Source organism: Nannospalax galili, unplaced genomic scaffold (assembly GCF_000622305.1).
Source record: "Nannospalax galili isolate Female #2095 unplaced genomic scaffold, S.galili_v1.0 scaffold960, whole genome shotgun sequence".
Taxonomy (NCBI): Eukaryota; Metazoa; Chordata; class Mammalia; order Rodentia; family Spalacidae; genus Nannospalax; species Nannospalax galili.
In genome coordinates, this window is record NW_008348313.1 from 1184720 (window position 1) to 1207873 (window position 23154).

At 51.1% G+C, this 23154-nt stretch overlaps 2 protein-coding genes and 1 long non-coding RNA gene across 4 annotated transcripts in view; 2 read left to right on the forward strand and 1 right to left on the reverse strand.

Moving 5' to 3' along the window:
* Positions 1-18784, forward strand: part of Snrnp70 (small nuclear ribonucleoprotein U1 subunit 70) — a 19162-nt gene extending 378 nt beyond the window's left edge. Inside the window, exons 2-11 of the mRNA XM_008845026.3 lie at positions 942-1098; positions 4158-4220; positions 4323-4377; positions 9592-9656; positions 9745-9807; positions 12229-12310; positions 15412-15513; positions 17717-17804; positions 17884-18149; positions 18220-18784. Coding sequence (XP_008843248.1) covers positions 952-1098; positions 4158-4220; positions 4323-4377; positions 9592-9656; positions 9745-9807; positions 12229-12310; positions 15412-15513; positions 17717-17804; positions 17884-18149; positions 18220-18644 — 1356 coding nt within the window. The 5' untranslated portion in view covers positions 942-951 and the 3' untranslated portion in view covers positions 18645-18784. The remainder of the gene's footprint in view (positions 1-941; positions 1099-4157; positions 4221-4322; positions 4378-9591; positions 9657-9744; positions 9808-12228; positions 12311-15411; positions 15514-17716; positions 17805-17883; positions 18150-18219) is intronic.
* On the reverse strand, positions 14474-15514 carry LOC115072371. Its single transcript, XR_003851417.1, has 2 exons — positions 15401-15514; positions 14474-15298 (listed from the first exon to the last, which is right to left on the reverse strand). It is a non-coding gene; the product is annotated as an uncharacterized LOC115072371 (long non-coding RNA).
* Positions 18785-22979: 4195 nt separating the features above from the next.
* Lin7b (lin-7 homolog B, crumbs cell polarity complex component) overlaps positions 22980-23154 on the forward strand; it is a 2679-nt gene continuing 2504 nt past the window's right edge. Inside the window, exon 1 of one of the 2 annotated variants that reach the window (XM_008845028.1) lies at positions 22980-23047. In XM_008845028.1, the coding sequence (XP_008843250.1) occupies positions 23011-23047 (37 nt within the window). In that variant the 5' untranslated portion in view covers positions 22980-23010. The remainder of the gene's footprint in view (positions 23048-23154) is intronic. The other variant, XM_008845027.2, reaches the window with a different exon arrangement.

A 23154-nucleotide genomic window follows, 5' to 3' on the forward strand; every position in this document is an offset into this window, starting at 1 on the left:
GCCTCCCGCCTTCTGCCTTCTTGTTTTCCCTTTACCCAGAGTTCTCTGGGCACTTGAGCTCTGGTCCCTCAAACCGCCGGCCCCCTAACTCCCTCGGTCCCTTACCCACAGGCCCTTGCGACCTGTGTTGCCTTTTTTCCTTGCTTCTCCGTGGCATCGACCCCTACCCATAATCCCTTTCGTCTCTAGGCTTCTTGATCTATGACCCAGAGGCTCCTGGCTTGGGGCATTGGCTCTTTATGTCGCCTCCCTTGAGTCAAATGAAACACCTGCCCCGTGGTCTTCTCCAAGGTCTGTAGCCAGCAGCTGACATGACCTGGGCCCCAGGAGCCCTGCTGGTCCCCCCCTCCAGGCTTCTAGGACTTTTGTGCGCAGCTCCCCGAGGTTGCGCACCTCGTGACGGCATTCCTCGGAACTCCTTTTTCAGCTTTGGTTTCCTGGTGTCCTCCAGGCTTTTTCTTTTGTATTTTAAGATTTTTTAAAAATACTATTTTTAGCCGGGTGTGGTGGCGCACGCCTGTAGTCCCAGCACTTGGGAGGCAGAGGCAGGAGGATCTCTGAGAGTTCAAAGCCAGCCTGACCTACATAGTTCCAGGACAGCTGGGGCTACAGGGAGACCCTGTCTCGGAAATACCAAAAAAAAAAAAAAAAAAAAAAGCTATTTTTATTTTATAAGTGTATTGCCTGCATGTATGTAAGTGTACTCCTGTTGTCCAATGCTGTTTGCTGCCATGTGGGTGCTGGAAACGGAACCGGGTCCTCTGCAAGAGCAGCCAGTGCTCTTAACGTCTGAGCAGCTCTTTAGCCCCAGACTGCCGTTTTCTGGGGGATGTCCTCGAGCTGTCTTGGCTGTCAGCATCCCTTCCCTGTTGTAGGAGGGCCAGGCTCCTGGAGCGAGCCCCCGCGCTGTTAGCCCCTGAACATACCTTTTCTGCTCTCAGGGTTGGCAAGATGACCCAGTTCCTGCCGCCCAACCTTCTGGCCCTCTTTGCCCCCCGAGACCCTATCCCATACCTGCCACCCCTGGAGAAGCTGCCTCATGAGAAGCACCATAACCAGCCTTACTGTGGTATTGCACCGTATATCCGAGAGTTTGAGGTGAGTTCCCTGGGCATGCCAGGAGTGAGATGGGTTCTGGGTGCTTCCAAGTATTTCTAGGTGTGTGGTTTGGGCAGGTGACTTTTGCCTTTTTTGATCCGGTTTTTCCAGTCTGCTTTGTGTTTGTGTGTAATAGAGGTTGATTTTCTTATTTTATTTTATGTGCATGAGTGTATTGCTTGCATGTATTGTTAAGTGCACCTGTGTCATGCAGTGTCCAAGGAGGTTAGAAGAGTGTATCGAATCCCCTGGAACTGGAATTACAGATGGTTGTTAGCTACCATGTGGGTGCTGGTAATCAAACCTGGGTCCTCTGGAAGAGCAGCCAGTGCTCTTAAACCACGGAGCCTGCTCTCTGGCCTGATTTTCTTTTTTAGGAAAGATTTTTTTTTTTTTGTGTGTGTGTGTGTGTGTGTGTGTATATACACCAGTAGCACACGTGTGGAGGGCAGAAACATCTTGTAGAAGTCTATTTTTCCACTCTGTGGGTCCTGGGATCAAACTCAGCTTCTGTGGCAAGTACCTTAACCTGCTAGGCCATCTTGCTGGCACTTTTTTGGTTGATTTTTGAGACAGTTTGCCCAGGGTGGCCTTGAACTTGCAGCGTCCTCTTCTCAGTACGGGTGTGCCACCAGACTTGGCTAATTTCCTTGTCTATGTAGGGTTGCTAATATTTCTTACAGGGCCTTGGGATGTGGTAGTCCTTGACCCACATGACTAGTCAGCTTGGCAAGTGTGCCTTTACGTAGTTTATTTTAATTTATTTTTGTGTTTTTGAGACAGGGTCTCCCTATAGTCCCAGCTGGCCTGGAATTCACTATGTAGACCAGACTGGCCTCGAACTCAGAGATCCACCTGCCTCAGTCTCCCGAGTGCTAGGACTAAAGGCATGTGCCACCATGCCCAGCTGTTTTTTATTTTTTTAAGACACTGTCTCAGGGCTGGAGAGATGGCTCAGCAATTAAAAACACTTGGTGGTTCTTGCAGAAGACCTGGGTTCAAATCCCAGCACCCACATGGCAGCTGACAACTATCTGTAACTCCAGTCCCAGGGCATCTGACAGCCTCTTCTGACCTCCGAGGGCATTGCATGACATGGGTGCACTTACCTACATGTAGGCAATACATGCATACACATTTTTAAAAAAAAAGCCTCTCGTGTTGCCCTGGCTGGTCTTTGACTTTTCTTTGTAGCTAAGGCTGGCTTTGAACTCATTGAACCTCTTGGCTTTATCTCCCATGTGCTGGGATTGCAAATGTGTACCACCATGCCCAGATAGTCTGTCTTTTGAATGCATTGATTAGCCTTTAGCAAGTGGTAGCAGCAACATCGTATTGATGGAGTATTGAGGGTAGAATTGGTGTTAAAGGGTTTGGTTTGAGGTCACCAGTAAATGTTAGGAGTTGTTGCTGTAGTTAACTGATTTTTTGTCATTAAGAGCCAGTGTTAGGGGCTGGAGGGACAGGACTCAGAGCTTTTACAGAGAACCCAAGTTTGTTTCCTAGGATCCACATGGCAGCTAACAACTGTCTATAACTCCAGTTCTAGGGGATCCAATACCCCCTCTGGCTTCTGCAGATACTGCAGACATGTGGTGCACATACATACAGTGGCAGGCAAAATACATACGCATAAAATAAAAAATTTTTTTTAAATTTTAAGTTGGGTGTGGTGGTGCATGCCTTTAATCCCAGCACTCGAATGGCAGAGGCAGGTAGATCTCTTGAGTTCAAGGCCAGCCTGGTCTACATAGTGAGTTCCAGGACAGCTGGGGCTACAGGGAGAGTCTGTCTTAATAAGACAGTGTCTACTGAGCTTGAGAGTATTTCCCACAGTGTAAGGCTGTGTGGGAGTTCAGCTCTCTGTGCTGGATATGAGTGAATGGATCACCTGAGCTCCTGGATCTCAGTCCTTTCATTTGAAAATCTGGTTGTGCTCACCATCAGAGCACATCTTAGAAATGCTGGCAGACAACCAGAAATCTTATAGGGAACATTCTGGTGCTCCGTTGGAAAAGCAGAAATTACTAGATAACAGAATAGTGGTATTTGCCAGCCCGGATGAACCTGTACTTGGGAAGTGTTATGAGCCAATGAAATGAGTTTAATAGGTCTGGCACAGTGATGCTGTTTAATGAGAGACTGATGAGACCTCAAGGTTTGCTGTGGCTCAGGGTGTCTGGCTGTCTTACTTCAGAGTCTCATCCTATCTACTTTGTTGTTTGAGATATGTCCATGTCCTTGGCTTTGTTTCCTTCCTGTGGCACTTGGTTCTCTGTAAACCATATTTGGAAGTGTGGGAAGTGGCAGGTTTCTTGACTCAGAGCCAAGCTACTGTGCTCTCCAGCTAGATGTCACCTGTGTCATGGTGACAAAGAACAGATGAGTATTTCTGTTCTTTGTTTTTTTTTTTTTGTAGTTTCAGTTTTGTTTTGTTTTTTTGTTTGTTTGTTTTTTGTTTTGAGACAGGGTCTCCCTGTAGCCCCAGTTGGCCAGGAAATCAGAGATCTACCTGCCTCTGTCATCCAGCTGCTGCAATTAAAGGTTGCGCCACCACACCTGACTGGTTTTTCGTTTTGTTTTTGAAGTACTTTCAGAGTGAGTCTAGATTATTTATGTGTTTATTTGTTTTTTTAGACAGGGTCTCCCTGTAGCCTTCTCCGGCCTGGAATTCACAATAGAGCAGGTTGGATTCAATCTCAGATATTCACTACCTTGGCCTCTTGAGTGCTGGGATTAAAGGTGTGCACCAGCACTCCTGGCCCAAAATGAGACTAATTTTTTTTTTTTTAATTATGACTAGTAGAGGTAAAATTTCTTTGAGTAGAAATTGCTGGATAGTCAAGATTTTTATGCTGATCCTGCCACAGATCAGTAGCAGTCTGATTTACACTGATTGATGGGACATACCTGATCTGTGCCCCCTTCCACCCCACCCCCATCTTTTCTTTGGGCGGGGAGCTGTTTGCTTTTATGTATGGGAAGGAACTGAGCCTTTTCTCTGTTGAGTGTCCCATGTCCACAGCTTCTCCTCCTTTGTCACCTCTTCTTGTTCTCAGGACCCTCGAGATGCCCCTCCTCCAACCAGGGCAGAAACCCGGGAGGAACGCATGGAAAGAAAGGTACGTGGTTTCCTCAGCCTCCCATAGCTGCTTTCTCCAGATGGCCCCTCCCACCAAGCCACCTTTGCCTGCCTGCGCTCACTGTACTTCTTTCTCCTGCAGAGACGGGAAAAGATTGAGAGGCGACAGCAGGAAGTGGAAACAGAGCTGAAAATGTGTAAGCCTCTCCTTCCTCCCTCTTACTCTTCTCCCTCCAGCCTTTTCGCTTCTCTCCCAGGTCACACTTGGTACTCTGCTCTCCTGGTGGTCTCTTTTGACAGAGCTGTGTTGGTTCAGTTACTTAGAGTGCATTTACCAAGCACAGCACTTGTTTCTTTTTATATGTATAAGTGTTTTGCCTACGTGTATGTAAGTGTACCACATGCATGCCGTGTCCACAGAGGTCAGAAGAGGGTATTGGATTCTCTAGAACTGGAGTTACGGACAGTTGTATAAAATATTTGTTATTTTATGTGCGTTAAGTTTATTGCCTACATGTATGGAAGTGCACCTGTGTCATGCAGTGATCATGGATGTCAGACGAGAGTGTCGGATCCCCTGGAACTGGAGTTACAGATATGGAAGATATGAGTAGGGCCTGGTAACTAGGCTCAGAAGAGGGTCCGTGCTTTGCTTCTAGTAGCTGAAGACTGGTCAGACCGGTGTCCATCCCTTGTCTGTAGCCTTGGTGAATCACTTCTTTCTGAACCTTATTCTAGGATTTGTGGATTTCATTAGTGCTTAGGGCATGTGACTGACAGGGATACTTTGCATGGAGCTTCAGCAGTGACATCCTGTGTAAGCATAAAGCCCAATCCTCTCCCTGCCTACCCAGATGGCCTTGCAACAAATGGAAAATGGGGGAGATTGTGCAGAACGGACTTGTGACCCTTATATTTTTATTTTTTTTCAACAAATAGCTCACAGTGGAGCTGAAGAAATGACTCAGTAGTTAAGAGCACTGACTGCTCTTCCAGAGGACTTGGATTTGGTCCCAGCATTTACATGACGGCTAACAATCGGCCATTACTCCAGTTCCAGGGAATCTAGTGCCTTCTGCAAGCATGCATATGGTGCTCTTACATACATGCAGTCAAAACACTTGTACACATAAAGAAAAAGTTAAGATATGTTAAAATAATTTAAAAAAAAAAAACGAACACAAAAGTTTGAGGTGGATGGAGAAGGGGGACGATATGGATAAAAGTTCAAAAGACGTCTCAGTTAAGTAATAACTTGGAGCTTAGTTGAATCTCAGTTAAAATGAGCAGTCAACACAAGTGCCATTCTTTTTTGTTTTTTTGGTCTTTTTGAGACAGGGTCTCCCTGTAGCCCCAGCTGTCCTGGAACTCACTATGTAGACCAGGCTGGCCTTGAACTCACAGAGATCCACCTGCCTTTGCCTCCCGAGTGTTAGGATTAAAGGCATGTGCCACCACGCCCGGCTCTTTTTTGTTTTTTGAGACAGCATCTCACTATATAGCTCTGGCTGGCCTGGAACTTGATATGTAAACCAGACTGGCCTTGAACTCACAGAAATTTGCCTGACTCTGCGTCCTGACACATTTTAAATGAAGACTGAGATGAGGTTAGAAATGAGTAATGCTGGGGCTGGAGAGATGTCTTAGCAGTTAAGAACACTGGTTGTTCTTGCAGAACACCCAGGTTCAAATCTCAGCACCCATATGGTAGCTAACAACTGTCAGAACTCCAGTTCCAGGGGATCTGACAGCCGCTTCTGTCCTCTGCAGGCATTGCAAGACATGGGTGCACTTACCTACACACGGGCAATACACACATACACGTAAAATAAAAATAACAAATATTTTGGCTGGAGGCAGAGGCAGGCGGATCTCTGTGATTTCAAGGCCAGCTTGGTCTACAATAGTGAGTTCCAGGACAGCTGGGGCTACAAGGAGACCCTGTCTCAAAAAAAAAAAAAATTTTTTTTAAAAAAGAAGTGTGTGATGCTTTAGAGACCAAAATAGCAAGTTCTGGGATGAAATTGAAATGGGTGAGGGGGAGTGTACAGGTCTGGAGATGGCTCAGTAGTTAAGAGCACTGGCTGCTCTTGCAGAGGACCCAGGTTCAGTTCCAAACACACACATGGTGGCTAACAACTGTCCATAACTCCAGTTCCAGTAGATCCAATACTCTTCTGACCTCAGCGTGCATTGTACGCCACTGATTCTCTTACATAGATGCAGGCAGAACACTGATACATGTAAAATAAAAATAAATTTTAAAAAATGCTCTAGAGGCAGAGGCAGGTGGATCTCTGAGTTCCAGGCCAGCCTGGTCTACACAGTGAGTTCCAGGCCACCTGGGCCTACAGGGAGACCCTGTCTCAAAAAGACCAAAAAACCAAAAACTCTAGCTGGGTTGGGGGAAGGTAGACATCAGTCAGGTTAGGTCCATGTTAGTAACTGAAGCAGCTTCATAGGACTTGGCCATACTGCTCTCTGCTTCAGTGTTTGAGCCCCTCCACAGCAGAACGTAAGGTTGGATCAGTGCAGCAGGATTTCTGTACTCATACAAGCCTCCTTGCTAAGTATAGAAGCTTATTGTGCTTTGTCACAATTGATAGCCTCCATTCAGTGAGTCCTTGCCCCCTTAGTGAGCCCTGATGTCTTTCCTGTCATGGACTTTGGGGGTTTACAGGTGCAGAAGGTGTGGTTACTCTTTTTTTTTTTTTTTTTTGGTCTGTTTGAGACAGGGTCTCCCTGTAGCCCCAGCTGTCCTGGAACTTACTATGTAGACCAGGCTGGCCTTGAACTCACCCAGATATTGCCTGCCTCTGCCTCCCGAGTGGTGGGATTAAAGGCATGTGCCACCACGCCCAGCTGGTTACTCCCATTTTTAAGGTGGGAAAAAATAAGAGGCTTTTCAAGGTAGGATATCTTAGAGGGAGAGTGAGCTTTCCTGGCCTGGAGGCCTGCTCAGGTGTTGTGGCCAGCACAGTAGGGTACAGCTGATACAAGGGCAAGCATGCCATACGCACATTGGATTGGTGTCTTTTAGGTAACACACTCCTTTAGCTGCAGTTTATTGTTGATTTGGTAACTTTTACTTCAGTCATTCATGGGCCCTTGGAGTAAGCAAGAACTCTTCATACCTCCTGTAGAGTGCTTGGGGTGTTTTCCTGATTTCTGTGCTGGGTACTTCCTGGCCTCCCTTCAGGAGGCTTAGCACTCTGTTGGCCTTCATCTGCCCTGTAGGCATACCTATTGAACCACCACATCTTGTAGGGGAATACTGCCTTATAGGGAGACAGAGGCAGGTGGATCTCTTGTGAGTTCCAAGTCAACCTGGTCTACATAGTGAGTTCCAGGTAGCTGAGGCTGTAGAGAGACCCTGCTCACAAAGACGGAAAGAAAAGTGCCATTTATTCAAAGAGAAAGAAAAAGATCATCCTTTGATTCCCTTTTCTTCCCCTACTCTAGCAGCGCTAGATTGAACTCTGGCTAGAGCCAGGTAGCAGGACAGCAGCTCCCTGAATGAGGGCAGCAATGTTGAGGAGCATCTCTTCAGTGAAGGACTTGAAGAAAGTCTTAAAGTCTTGATGAAAGGTCTTGTCTTCTGTCACCATGTTAGTAGCCACAGGCTTAAGATTTAAAGAACACTGCAGCTGATTCTGTGGCTGCCGTTTCTCTGATGATGGGAGGGTCATAATTGATAACTGAGGAAACTTGTACATCAATGCCTCTGCTCTTGTCAAGAAAGATGGTAAATACAGTCTGTAATGATGATGCAGTCTGTCCAGACTGTCTAGGCAACTAGACAGCAACTAGGTAGCAAAGGAGGGCAGAGGAAACACCGCTGTTACTCAAAGACCATGCAGGTTTTCTTCCAAGCTGCTAACATTCTTCCTTAGAATCTGTTGTTGTTCCTTTTGGGATGTCTTTACCTTGCTGTTCCCTCCATTAGTCCCTGACTGCAGAGGGTTTTTTGTCTTGCTTAACTCCAAATCCCAATGTCTGTCGCAGTTCCAGCTACATAGTGAGTGTTGTATCTGCAGGTCAGAGAGATGGGACGAAGTGTGGGTAACACACAGTTGTCTTCAGAGTTCTCTCTTGCAGACAGTTACTCCCTTCAATTTGGGCTCAGGCTGCTGTTTTTTAATAATCGTTAAGATCTTTGTGACTTGCTGCTTGTAGCCAAGCCCTCTTTCCAGAAACTCGGTTTCAGGCGTTGTGTGTTAGATTCTTCCAGCAAACTTCAGCCTGGGCTGTAAGGACAGCTGGGATATAAAGCCTGCCTCGGTCCTTTTCGAAACTCCATGTCTCAGGTTTGTTACGTGCTGTTTCCATCTTCAAAATAGGAAAAAGATCTCCACATCTAGTAGTGTGTGTTCAGTAAATTAAGTTATTCTTACATTCTCAGAATGTGATGGCCATCTAAGTGTAAGACTGACCCATGGTTTAGAAAGGCCTGGGCTGTGTGAAGACAGCCTTTAGAGCCCAGGACTCCACACCATTGTGTGTGCCAGGGACCCTGGTGAGAAGGACTTTGATGGACAGGCCTGACCTAACAGCTGGAGCTAGGACCTTTTTGAGGATTGCTATTAGCCTAGGCTTTCTTTGAACACAATTGTCCTGCCTCATCCTCCTGGTGCTTCTCTTCCAGCACCTCCCATTAGAATTGGTTCATAGATTAAAAAAAAAATTTTTTTTATTTCTTTTTATGTGTATGAGTGTTTTGTCTGCATGTATGTAAGTTGGCCCGTGTTGTTCAGTGCCCACAGAGGCCAGAAGAGGATGCTGGCTCCCTTGGAACTAGAGTTAGGAGAACTGAACCGGTGCTCTTAACTGCTGAGCATCTCTCCAGCCCTGATTAATAGATTCTTGGCTTGGGGTCTCTGGACACTTACTCCTAGGTGGCCAAATGGGACAGGACAGCAGCAGGAATCTTTGCCACTTGGCCCTCATAAATTGATTTAGCACTGACCCAGGTTCTTCCAGGAGGCTGTAGGGTATGAAGGAAAGAGCTTCCCATTCTCAGCCCTGGGATTGCTTGCCATGGGTTTCCTTTGGCCGTAGTAGCAGTCTCTGTCCAGTGGGTGGCAGTGTCACATGCATGAGAGCAAGCTAGCTCAGGTCACCCTCCAGACAGATCCCATGGGATCAGTTACTGTGTAGCCCACCTTGCCCTGGGATAGTTTTGAATGGCATTTAGGCCTGTCACATCTCGTTTGAAGTCACTTTTGCCTCAGCAGCATGGATTATCTGTTACTGTAAAAGGCCACCAGGTTTCTGTGAGACCAGAGGGTGTGTCCAGACTTGCCAGGTCACCTTTTAGTTTCTATATTCATATCCTCAGCCTCTACCCATCAGTCTCTGTCCCACCACCCAAGACTGGGCACTGTCTACTTAAACATTTTCTTCTTGCACAGGGGACCCTCACAATGATCCCAACGCTCAGGGTGATGCCTTCAAGACTCTGTTCGTGGCTAGAGTGGTGAGTCCCCCGCCTCCCATCCTGGGCTATCCAGGGGCTTTTTGGGATAGCATCCTTCTCCCATCTAACTTAGCTCTGTCTTCTGTAGAACTATGACACAACAGAATCCAAACTTCGGAGAGAGTTTGAGGTGTATGGACCCATCAAAAGAGTAAGTGGGTTGGGGTGGAAGGTTGGATTTGGGAGTGCATGGAAGAAGGGCAGGCAGTAGGCTAAAGGGAGGCAGAGTGCTGGACTCCCAGCCTAGGAATAGTTCACCTCTTTTAAGGGCCTGGGTTTGTGTCCTTTATATGCAAACTGTATAGCAGGGGTGACAGAAGTGACCCCCTGTGGATTTAAGGACAAGATTAGCAAGCTGTAGGTGTGCTCCTAAGGGTTATATTGTTGGTTTGTTTTGTTTTGTTTTTGATACAGTCTCATGCATCTGAGGCTGACCTCAAACTCACAGTATAGCTGAGGATGATTTTGAACTCCTAAACCTTCTGTGTCCAGTACCCTAGCGTTGAGATCTAGTTGCACACCCAGAGCTTCATGAGATTTTTTTTCTCTCCTGCAGTTAAATCCAGAGCAGTGTATATGTGGGGCAACCACTCTGCTGCCAAACTATATCCTCAGCTCTTGTTCTTAGCTTCTATTTTTGCTTACATTGTAGGGGGCAGGACACATCTATAGAGGTGGAAGGACCACTTGTGAGAGGCCTTTTCTCCTTCTACAGTCTGGGTCCCTGGAATCAAGTTCAGGTTGTCGTGCTTGGTGGAAAGCACTTTTACCAGCTGAGATACCTCACTGGCTCTTTTGAAACGTTATCATATAGTTTAGACTGGCCTTGAATTTACTGTGTAGCCAGGGATAGCCTTAAGCTTAAGATCTGCCTGCCTCCGCCTCCAGAGGGCCGGGATTACAGGTGTATACAATCATAATTGGTGCAGTGTGAGGATGAAGCCTGGGACTTTATGCATACTAGACCATCACTTTACCAAGGAAGGCCCATGTGCCAGCCCCTTTACCAGTCTTTTGCTCATTATTTGTTATGATAGGGTTTCACTCTTCACTCAGACTAGCTCAGTCTCCCAGGTGCTGGGATTGCAGGCATGAGCCACCATGCCCAGCTTGTTCATTTATTTTGGAATGTCTTGCTAAGTTGTCCTATTGGCCTTGAACTTATTATGTAGCTTGGGGAAACCTCCATTCCATACTGTCTGCAGCTGCAGTTGGCTGTGAAGCAGATTTGGGTAGGGTACCCACGACAGACTGTTTTGTGACTCTTACTCTGAAGTATCTGCTGTCTGACTCTATTAGAAGCATTCTGCTGGGCATGATGGCACTGCCTTTAATGCCAGTACTTGGGGGGTAGAGGCAGGCCGATCTTTGTGAGATCAAGGGCAGCGTGGTCTACACAGAGAGTTCCAGGCCAGCTGGGGCTACAGGAACCCTGTCTCAACACAACCATACCACAAAAAAAACAAGACAGGCTATCATCTCTTGTTTAGGGAAGAGCTTTGACATTTCTTCATCTATTTTGAAACTCAGTTAACTACTCTGCCTTAATTTCTTCTCCTGGGTGACAAAGTAAGGCCTGGTGCTCATAGTGGACAGTCTGCCCTGCCTAGTGCCCGGCGTTGGCTGGGCCTTGCTGGCCTATCCCTAGTTCTTTGGTCTTGGAAACGGGCCCCTGCTGTTTGAGGCTTGATGGAGACTGGCTCTACTCTGTTCCTCTGCTCTGCTGGTCCTTTTGGAATCTTGTTGAGTTTTAGAGGTTACAAGTCCTAGAGCCAAGCTTAGGACCATACCTATGGAAAGCCCACCATCCCTTGGGGAGTCCCTCAAATCCTGTCATCTCACAAAAGTCTTTGTTTTGCCCTGCCTATCTGTCCCAGCAGTCCTGTCTAGACCTTGTTTCTCTGCTCTCAGCTTCCTATGTCCTTGGCATACAGGATCAGGGTCCAGAAGCTTCAGCCTGCCCTTCCATGGCCTTTACACTGTGGCCCTATGTGCCTATGTGGCCATCTGCTCCCCATTCCTGTACTGTCCCTTCAGAGGCCTTCCTGCACCCTCTGGCCGCCCTGCCTTCCCAGATGCTCGGCTGTACGTCTGCACATTCCTTTTCTTTCCTCTCAGGAGCTTCCTGCCCTGGTGGTAGGCAGGGCTCCCTCTGTTTCCCTATGTCTATGTGGACTGTCCATACTGTCCAACTTTTTTCTTGGCACATTTCTCATCCCTCACTGGCTGAGCTTTGGGAGTGCTTGACTCAGTGCCTGCCTGCTTTGTGGATTTGAGGGTTTCTCTGCCATTAGAATGTTCAGTCCACCACATACAGCTGCTCCCACAGCCTCCCCAAGTCTGTCTTCCGGGGTCCCCAGGCCTTGGAGCAACTGCTGTTCTACTTGAGACTCACACAGTCCTCCTATCTCAACCTCCCAAGGGCTACCTCTGCACTTGGTGCTCTTGAAGGACAAATACAAGTACTTAGATCTGTCCCTGGTGTTCCCAGCCCAGGACTTGCCGCACTTCTGTGAGGGACAGGGTGGCCATAAAACCCATGGGGCTGTCTTCTTTACCTCCTGCCCCACAGATCCACATGGTGTACAGTAAGCGCTCCGGAAAGCCCCGTGGCTATGCCTTCATCGAGTACGAGCATGAACGAGACATGCACTGTGAGTATCCATGCTGCAACCTTCCTCTGACCCACTCACCTCTGCTGCCCGGCCTCTTCCCGTCGTCTGTCCCCTCCCCCGCCACACCTGACATTAGCGTTGTCTCTTCTCCTCTCCCTCTGTTTCTGATATATCTTTTTTTTTTTTATATATACGTGTTTTTTAAAAATCAAAAACCAAATCCCCCACAACGTGTGTGTATGAGCCTGGGGAGGTAAGTGTCACACGTTGAACTTCAGGGGCCAGGAGGGCACTGGGTGTGGGCTGGGGCCAGCTGGAGGTGGGGGGAGGGGTCGGAGTTGGGGGAGTCTCTCCCCATTAACCCCCCACTGGAGTTGGGGGAGGCCAGGTTGGAGTGAGGGCTGGCCTTTGTACCGGCCCTCTCTTCTCCCCAGTAGAGCTGGTCTGGGCCACCCGACCCTCCACCTCCCCACCCCAACCCTCACCCCGTTCTCATCAGGCAGTGGGCTGATGGGTATGTCAGGCACCCACTCCCACAGCTCCAAAGCCCCTTTGAGGCTGCGCGACGTCTGCTGGGCAGGGCTGGGTGGGAGGGGGTGGCAGGGCTGCGGCGTGTCCAGGGGCCGCCGTATTAATTGACTGTTCTTATTGTCACTGCAGCCACCACGCAGCTGGCTTGCAGCTGATGCTTACGCTCCCCTTACAACACCTCAGTGTATGGTTGGTATAAGGGTTTGTATCATGGGTAAGATCACAGCACCGCACACCAGCCCAGCTTAGCCAGGCAGCTCAGGAACAGCGAGGCGCCCCCTCCCACCCCAGCCACCCCTTAGTCTCCCCTCACCTACAGCCCTTTCCTCATTTGGGTGCCCTCCACCCCACCTACCCCCATCCACATGCTCTCTGGTAATCTCACTGATCCTGAGGGGAAGGGAGGACCTCCGGTGGGAGAGGCCACGTTCTCCATTGTCAGGCTCCACCCAGCCCTGACATCAAGCCAGGTGTTGGCATTCCTGAAGCCGGGGTGTCTGAGGCCAGGGCTCCAAGTGGAGCCCTTCAGCCTGTCCCTCCCTGCCCCATGCCTGTTGTGGGGTTGTCACTATAGTGACCTTGGAGAGTGTGCCTGCTGGTTTGGGGTATTGTGCCCCTCCTGTTAGCATGGTTGGGGCCTCCTCAGGGAAGGCAGCTGTGGTGCCCAGCGCCTGCTCTCCAGAGCTGGTTAGGAGCTCCCCGACGTGCATGAGTTTGGGGCTCAGGGTATGGGAGGGGTGGAGCAGGCCTCAAACAACTGAAGGTGTGGTGGTCTGTACTTAATCTGCACTCTGAGGCAGAAGAGAGGGAAAGAGAGAGAAGCCTAGACTGACACAATCACACGGTCACCTTGCTGTTCTCTGGGTTGGGCCTTTCCTGGGGTTTGGGATGGGAACCTGAGCAGGGTTCCTTGACTTGACTGACCTTGGTCCTCAATTCCCTCTCCTACCACCCTGCTCTGGAGTCAGGGGCCAGTCGGCCCCTCCTGGAACATGGGCAGCATTCCATTTCCTGGACCCTGGGTGTGTCCTTGCGTGCCAGCCTCAGAGCTGCCACCACAAGTGGGAGGGCACTCAAGAGTTGGAGGTGGGAAAGTCTGGCCCCAGTGTTGAGGGTGGACCTGTGCCTAGTGGAGTGTGATGGTTTTGGGCAGTGGTGAGGTGACAGGTGCTGCAAGGCCTCTTGGCCTGCTGTTTAAGGCCAAGCAGATAGGCCCGGGGCTTCTAGCCCAGACTCGTGTCAGTCCTCCATGAGGTACTGAAGCCCACCCCCATTTCCTTCCTCCACCTGTCTCTGGGTGGTGTGGGAGACTGTCATTCTCTCTCAGGGTTCCAAGATCCTCATTTCCCTTCCCTGTAGCTTTAGCAGACCCAATGGTGGTGGGTGTGGGGTCTGTGCGCGTGCTCAGGTAAGCTTGGGGGCTCCAGGTAAGCAGTCCCGTGTCCCCCCCCCGGGAAGCCCGCCTCCTCGCCAGGCCCCCAGGAGTTGCCGAGCCCCCCCCATCCCGCTCGGTTTGGACACCCGCAAGGCCGGCATCGGTAAATGGCACCTTTTTCTCTTCCTCTGGTTGTTATTTGGGGGGGGGACGGGCTGGGGTGGGGCAGGGTATTATGGTTGACTGAGCACAGCCCCTTAAATCAGGGCTGGGATGGGCTCAGGGACTTTTTGGCTTTCTGGACAGCTCTGCCTGATCATGGGCCTGTGTGTGCCCTGGGTTGTGCCCTGCCAGGAGTAGCCCTAGGCCAACTCCTCTGTCCTCTGCTCATTATCTTACCTGACAGCTCTGGCCGGGCTGGCTGGCCATTGTCTGGGCATGGAAGGCAGAGCTGGCAGGGTTAGTTGTTGGCAGGGTCAGTCGGCTCAGGTAAGGCAGGGATTTTGAATAGCATCTCATGTCTCCCATCTGCGTCCCACCAGGGGCCCATGGAGGCCCCTGAGGAGCTCAGCACCCACCTCTTCACCCCTGCCAGTTCCTGAAGATCTCCTACCCCCTTCTGGTTCATTTTCTGTTCTGATGTCTGTTCCTCACTCTGACTTTCCACTGAGAAAACATACAGAAAAAGAAAACCGGTGTGGTCTGGGGTGTGGAGGGGCCCAGTTGGGCCTCCTGCCCCAGCATGGTGTCTAGGGTGCATGCCTGGGTGTGGAGGAGCCCTCCCCACAGCAGAGGCCAGCATTCAGCTAACCTCCAGTTTCTTTGCAGCAACTTTGGCCGCCCTGGCAGGAGGGGGCTGCTTCATCATAGGGAAGCCGGGGGTGGCCAGGGTAAACGTTTTGCCCCCCAATAGCAATTGGGGGTGTTAAGGCATCAAGCACTGGATGGAGCAGGCCCCTCAGGGTGGGGAGAGGGCTGTCTGGCTGTCGGTTGCCTGGCTGTCTGGTGGGAGTGCGCGTGTGCGTGTGCATATGAATGAGGTCTGATGGGCAGGGTTGCTACTGTGTGGAACCTTGTCCTGATTAGAGGATCCTCTGGGGACTCTTCCCCCCCCCCCCCCCCTTCTTTTCCCCCCCTTTCAAAAACCCACAGGGGCAACAAAAAAAACGGAGAGGGCGCCTTGGGGGTGGGGGGGGGGGCGGGACGTCCCCCCCCCCCCCCACATCTGTTGCAGCCGCTTACAAGCACGCAGATGGCAAGAAGATAGATGGCAGAAGGGTCCTTGTGGATGTGGAGAGGGGCCGGACCGTGAAGGGCTGGAGGCCCCGGCGGCTAGGTAAGTGCCATCTGCCCTCTGGGTGCTCAGACCTGTGGTGGTCCTAATTCTGCTTCAGTCTCTGCCTCCTGTCTGCTCCCTCATTTGTAGTCCATCTCTCAGCACCTCTATGCCTCTGGGTGTGGATACACATGCAGACACCCTGGCCTCTCCTATGGGTGAGCGAGCAACAGCTCCTTCCATCTCATTTTCCTCTTGTGCAATGGGAGTAACCCCCAAGTCCTGGCTCAGCCTCGTGATGCCCAGAGCTCCTGGTGTCACGTGGTGGGGCTTGAGGTGTTGTTCGTTGGTTCTGGCTTTGCTCCTGCTCTCAGGGGTTGGCTCATTTACTGCCTAGTACTGCCGAGTTACCACACTGCAGTTCATGCTTCATGTGTGGAGCCCTGGAGCAGGAGCGGCTAGTCGTCTTGGCCATCTCTGTTACAGTCAGTGTTGTGGCAAGTCTTGAAGTACATTGGGGCTTCCTAAAGCATAGGGGTCCTGCTAATGGCAGGACTTTTATAGTTGTACTTTGGTCCCAAGGCCTGTGGTGCCAGTGGACCCCCCCAGAGGACCTGTGGTTGGACATTGAAGCATTGTGCTTAGATGGATGTTCTGTTGGTATGTGCCAGGTGTCAGTACTCAGGGTGCTCTGCCCTGGGCAGCATTGCCTCGATTTTCCCTCACCTGACTTTCACCTGGCCACTTGTGCTATGTAGGCCTACCCTTGGGGTATGCCAGCGTCTGTCGTCCTGATTCAGACTTGCTGACAGTAGGGGCTGTCTTTAGCTGTATATGGTAGACACAATAGAGATGAAGCTTTGTGCAACACTTTTCCACATGCCACGTGTACTAGTAGTTTACAATTTGTGGATTTCTGAGGCAGGGTCTCACTTGGAAGTTCAGGGTGACCTCTAGCTCATAGCAATCCTCCTACCTGAATTCCTTTCTGACTGTTGAAATTAATAAGGCTTGTGCTCCCATGCCTAGCTCTTTATTTTAAAGGAAGAGATGTTTGTTTGGTTCTGTTTCAGAGGTTCCAGCCTATGGTCAGCTGGCTCTGTTGCTTCTGGGCCTGCAGCAAGGCAGAAATAGGGAAGAGTGTGATGAGCAGAGAGAGGAACTCACTTGGTGTCCCAGGAGCAGGGTGTTGTTTTTGTTTATTCAGATGCCTTTGACACCCCGTCATATAGATAGCCTAGCCCATTGCTGGGTTATGCCCCAACAACTGGAAGCCTGGGTCCTGTTCCTCTGTAGCAGTCCAACCTGCTGCTGCCTGTGCCTAGCTTAACAGCCTGGCCTGCCTCTTCCCTTCATCTCTGTGGAACTCACATTGGCCTTCCTGGAGTGCTCCCTAGCCAGGTGGTACAGGAGACTGCAAGCAGCCTCAGGCCTGGGATTTGCTTCCTGCTCTGAGCCCTTGGCAAGTCACCAGGCTCAAGTAGTTCCCGAGTGTTTCTCCATCTGAAAGATGAGGGTGCCACCTGTCCCCTAGGGTCCTTGGTCAGCTATACATCACCTTTCTAGACTGGTATTCTGCCCATGCCTACAACGGTGGGCAAAGCCAAGCATAGACCGTCTTTGTGGTGAATCAAGATCTGGAGGGAGGAGTGTTGGGTAGTGGTCACCTTGTGAAATCATTGAGCTTTTTAAAAGCTGAGTGACAGAGCCTTGGGGACCTGTGAAGATGCAGTTGGGGGTGGCCTAGTGTGGGCAGGACAGATTCTACTAGATGGACAGGGTACCAGTAGGAGGTACAGATTTAAGGAGGGCAGGAGCCCTTCAGGCTGAAGATGTATGCAGTTGATGGGAATTCTGGGGAGCAGAAGGCACTGAGGAGGCTGGAGGTGAGGGGCTCTTGGGAAGCTCGGTGCAACAGTTTCCAGCTTAAAGCTGGTTCACACTTTAAATCTGGTGCCTACAGTTTCAGGCATTGGGTGGCGGTGGAGGGGAGTGGTTTTGAGGCTGTGCAGCTGCCATATGCTGGCTTTGGAGGCTGGAGGGTTCCTGTCTGGTGTTGCAGGAAGTACCTTGTGGACACCAATGAGTGTCTGCAGAACATTGGCTGTCCTGTAACAAGAGAGCATGAAAATGATTGACGTGGGATTGGGCCCATGAGTGCCAGCAGAGGTGCTTCGTTTCTGCATGTTGCTCAGGCCCCTCCTTTCAGTTTTGCCTGTGTGTGCCCTACTTCCACTGACCTGGTGTTGTGTTGGGCCTGCAGGAGGTGGCCTTGGAGGTACCAGAAGAGGTGGGGCTGATGTGAATATCCGGCATTCAGGCCGCGATGACACTTCCCGCTATGATGAGAGGTAAGATTAGGCACCTGGGTTCCTGGGACGGGGCAGATAGGGATAGGATGTCCCAAAGCACAGTGCTAACCTCATGTAGGCCGGGCCCCTCTCCCCTTCCACACAGAGACCGGGACCGCGAGCGGGAGCGGGAGCGCAGAGAACGGAGCCGAGAGCGAGACAAAGAGCGTGAACGGAGACGCTCCCGCTCCCGGGACCGAAGGAGGCGCTCTCGGAGTCGAGACAAAGACGAGAGGCGACGCTCCAGGGAGAGGAGCAAGGACAAGGACCGAGACCGCAAGAGGCGGAGCAGTCGGAGCCGGGAACGGGCACGCAGGGAGCGGGAACGGAAGGAGGAGCTGCGTGGTGGTGGTGGTGGTGGTGGTGGAGGTGGAGGAGGAGGAGGAGGCTGGTGGTGGGGGTGGTGGTGGGGGAGGTGGAGGAGGAGGAGGAGGAGGTGGAGGTGGTGGAGGTGGTGGTGGCGGCGGTGGCGACATGGCCGAGCCCTCTGAAGCTGGTGATGCGCCTCCTGATGATGGGCCTCCTGGGGAGCTTGGCCCTGATGGTCCTGATGGCCCGGAGGAAAAGGGCCGAGATCGCGACCGGGATCGACGGCGGAGCCACCGGAGTGAGCGCGAGAGGCGCCGGGACAGAGATCGGGATCGGGACCGGGAGCACAAGAGGGGGGATCGGGGCAGTGAGCGGGGCAGGGATGAGACCCGGGGTGGGGGTGGCAGTGGTCAGGACAATGGGCTGGAAGGGCTGGGCAGTGACACCCGAGACATGTACATGGAGGCGGAGGGTGGTGACGGGTACATGGCTCCGGAGAACGGGTACCTGATGGAGGCAGCTCCCGAGTGAAGATGCCTCCAGTGCTGTGGACAAGCTCCTAGCCTCTTGCTGTCTGCCTTCCCCAGCCTTTCCACCTTGGCTTGCCCTTTGAGGGTAGAATTTATTTGTTCTGGTCCCTTGAATTTAAAATAAAATTAATTTCCTGTTGATGGTGGGCACCTGGGTTTCTTACTGCTCTTGATCTCATTCTAGAAGGTTATCACCTAACTGCACAGCCCCACTTAGTGTATGGTTTCCAGGACCTGAGGTGTGGAGGCTGTTCCCATGTTGCCAGAGCTGTTTAGCAGGTGAGGCTGGGAGCCCTCCCCAGAGCCCTGGACTCTGAAGAGCCTGGTGAGCTCTTAATCCTGGTGTAGTGGAGAGCTGAAGGGACCTGGGTCTAACGGCAGAAGCTGCAGCTCCAAGTGAGCAGGGAACAGGAGGGCAAAAAACCTGCCCTGCAAGTGCAGGTGTTTGGACATGATGTTTGCCAACAAAATACCCAGCAGAAACAGCCATCAGCAATTGAAATGTCCACATTTCTGGATAGGAGAGGAAGCCTGTGAGAGCTTTGTGTCTTGTAAGCCCTGAGGAGGTGGTGGCTGACCTGGCACAGCCTTGAAGTGTGGGCCAGGACAAGAGCAGAAGTCTTGCCTCCATGCTGGCATGTGGAGACCATTTTTATGTGTAGACGTTCTGCCTGTGTACAAGTACGCTCTTGTGCAGTGCCTGCAGAGACCAGAAGGTGGCGTTGGACACCCTGGAACTGGAGTTGGGGGCAATTAGCCACCATGTGGGCTGTGGGAGCAGCCAGTGTTCCTAACTGCTGAGTCGTCTCCAGCTCCTCATTCCTAAGGGCTCCATGCAACGAAGGATCTCAGACACTTGAAAACTGACCTCAGGACTGCAGACAAACAGGAAAACTGGTCCTGAAACATCCAGGGTAAAAAGGATTCCTTGTGTTCCTATGAGTGTGTCATGCATTGCTCCTCATTTGGGACTGTTGTGGCCCACACCAGTTGCAGGAAGCTGAAAGGCACTGGAGGACATGGGTGCAGACCACACTGCAGGCTGCACCTTTTCTAGCCTGCTTGTGTTTTGCTCGCAGATGCTGGTTGGGCACCAAGGAGTCAAAAGTCTTGGCAGGAAGTAGCAGTCCTAGCTGGGTGCAGTATAGTGGTGTGCACCTGGAATTCCAGTTCAGGAGCCAAGGCAGGAGTTTGAGGCCAGCCTGGCTATATGGTTAAGGTTCACCTGAACTGCACAGGGGACCCAGGATCCGAAAGAACAAAGTCTCAAGTGTGCCTAGTCCATAAATTCACTTCTGCAGAGCAGAATTCCCAAGTAGGGCATTGATAAAGTTTGAGTTATGTTACGTTGGACGTTGGTCCCCAGCTGTTGGGGAACTTTAGGAGGCAGGACCTTGCTGGAAGAAGGGTCAGTGGGGGTAGGTTCTTAGGAAAATATTCTCTGTCCCTTGTCCTTTTCCTGGTGTGTGCCCCATGATGTTCAACTCAGGTATATGGGACCAAGTGACCATGGGCTGGACCCTCTTAAATGGTGAACTAGGAGGAGCCATCTTGAAATTGTGTGTACCAAAGATCTCAGCAGGAGTTAGGTCATCCATGTTCAGCATTGACCCATTACCAGGCATGTCAAGAAGTGGACCTGTGGGAAACCAAGTAGAGCAGACAATAGCCCAGGTGATGGTGCTGATGCTGAACAGAAGAGCAGAACTTCTCAGGGAAGAGTTTTAGCAGGTTTGGATCTTGATCAAAGAACGGGACAGCAGTAACTTTTAGAATCTTGTGGGTGGGCTTCGCAGTTTGGACCCTAGGAAACCCAAATTTCTCTCGTGAACACTGGAGGTTCTAGAAGAGTGGACTGTGACAGGCATTAACTGCAGATGTGTCTAAAATGAAGGTTCAAGAGAAAGTTCAAAAGAGCAAGGAGGGATGGAAGTCTCCAGAAGGCAGTTTCTAGAGTAGCTGGTCCAGGCTGGCAAGAAGACAAGTTTCCAAGTTTGGGGATTATAAAGATTAAAGCCAGTTGTGTGAGGAGGGGGTCACAAATTGAAGGCTAGTCAGGACCTATAGAACAAGTTGGAAAAAAAAAAATGCTGTTGTGGCTGAGGCATGGCAAGAAAATGGAAATGGGGAAATAATGAAAACCACAGAAAAAGCAAGGAGCTCTTCAAATAAGACAGTTTAGATGCCTGGTGTGGTGATATGCACCTTTAATCCCAGCCCTCAGGAGGCAGAGACAGCAGATCTCTGTGAAATCAAGACCAGCCTGGTTCACATAGTGACTTCCAGGCAGGCCAGGACTAGGGAAACCCTGTTAGAACGAAAAAACAGCTTGGCCCCCCTCTAAGAATATTGTCCACAGGCTGGGCATGGTGGTGCATGCCTTTAATCCCAGCACTCGGGAGGCAGAGGCAGGTGGATCTCTGAGTTCAAGGCCAGCCTGGTGTACATAGTTCCAGGACAGCTGGAGGAGCTACAGGGAGACCCTGTCTCAAAAAGACCAAAAAAAAAAGTATATAATTTTGATTTTTCTCATTAAGAATTCACAAGAACTGACCAAAAAAGCAAAAGCTGGGCCTGACGGTGCTCCTCTTTAGTCCTGGCACTTGGGAGGCAGAGGCAGGTGGATCTCTCTGAGTTCAAGGCCAGTTCAGGCAAACACACACACACAACCTCAAAAACAAGAGTTCACAAAAAGTGGTGCTTCATGCTTTTACTTCCACCACTGGGTTGCAGAGGCAGGTGGATTTCTGTGAGATCTAGGCCAGCCTGGTCTGTAGGGAGATCTTGCCTTTAAAAAAAAGCCAAAAAACCCATAAAACCCTGGCTAGATGGTTAATACCTTTAATCCCAGCACTAAGGTTGGAGGGGTCTGGGTTGGGGAGACAGATCCCTGGGTCCATAGAAGGCGTTACCAGGCCAGCTAGTGAGACCCTGTCTATGAATAAAGAAATACTAAATAACCTGACATGCCTGGAGTTGGTTCAGATTTAAGCCAGGCCCAGTGGCTCATGCCTGCAATCCTTTGGAAGGCTGGGGCAGGGAGAACATGGCACGTTTGAGGCTGTCTTGCATTCCCTGAAACCTGTGTCAAAACTAAATTTGGGTGGAATTAGGAGAGAGCGGCTGGTGTATTTTGTCATTGCACTGTAGTGGAGAGAGAAGCCTGCTCTTTCCCCTTCCCTGGAACAAGCCCTATTTTGGCCCCACATCCCCATCTAACCTAACCAAGAGCTTGTAACCCAACAGCGGGGTTTGTCACAAGTCTTATCTACATCTATGCAGTCCAGGATTGAACCCAGGGCCTGTGCAGGCTCGGCAAGCACTCTAGCAATTGAGCCACATCCTCAGCCAGGATCCTCAAATATCAGCACCCGCCCCCAGCAGCCACTATCCTAGCAAAGGGCAGCCTACACGCCTCAACGCTCTGCTGCAATCTCCCACATCCCCACAGGCACCCTCCATGTCTCCTGCAGTCCTCCAGGTCTCTCTGCCCCAGAATCATTTCATCCTTAAGGGATCTCCTTAAGATCCAACATGCAAAGAACACAAGGCTACCCATCCACGGCTTGCCTCAGCCTCGTGGGTACTTTCTGAGTGGTTGGCAGTGGGGTGACCCAGGTCCAAGGGCTATTGCCCTTACCTCTCCTGTCTGTACCAACGTCCAGACTCCAGAATTTAATCTCTTTGCTCTTAGTCTATCACCACATTGCAGCCATTAGGGCAGTGGGCTCCTGGGCAGTGCCTCTGGTCCAGGAGATGCTGGACATGCAGGTTCTGATTGTAGGTTGTTTTTATTGTCTATCTTTCTGTGCGTGTACTTTGAGACAGTCTCAAGCTCACTTGTTAGCCGAGGATGACCCTGAAACATTGATCCTTCTGCCTCCACTTCTGAGTACTGGGATTACAGGAGTACACAACCACGCCAGGTTTATGTGCTGCTGTGGATTCACCTCAGGGCGTCACGCAAGCTAGGTGAACACTTGACCAACTGACATCTTCAGCCTCACTTTTTGTTGTTTTCCTAGTGTCTTGAGACTGGGCTAGCCTCGAAGTCGAGGCGATCCTCTTGCATCAGTGCTGGGATGACTGACAGACATGAGCACCCACGTTGCTGTTTGCGGGAATGTGGGGAAAGGATAGGAAGGGGACCGACAGGTTGGAGGGGAGCACGGGGCTGTGACAGGTAGAGGGCAACCAGAACAGACTCATCCCGGCAGCTGGTAGAAGCATTTAGGACGCCAGGGCCGGCAGGTTTCTGGGTGGGCGGGGCCTCGCGAAGCCCTCCCCGCGAGCACCGGGCGGGCGGGGCCTCGGGCAGCACCTCCCTCCCGCCGGCGCCGGGGCGGGCTGCTAGCGGCGGCGGAGATATGGCTGCGCTGGTGGAGCCGCTGGGTCTGGAGCGGGGTAAGCGCTCCGGGGGTCCAGCCTGTTTTCCAGGCCCAGTTGGGGACGCGGGCGGAGCCGGGGTGGGCGGGGCGCGGCCGGGTGGTCCGCGGGCATGGGAGGGTCCG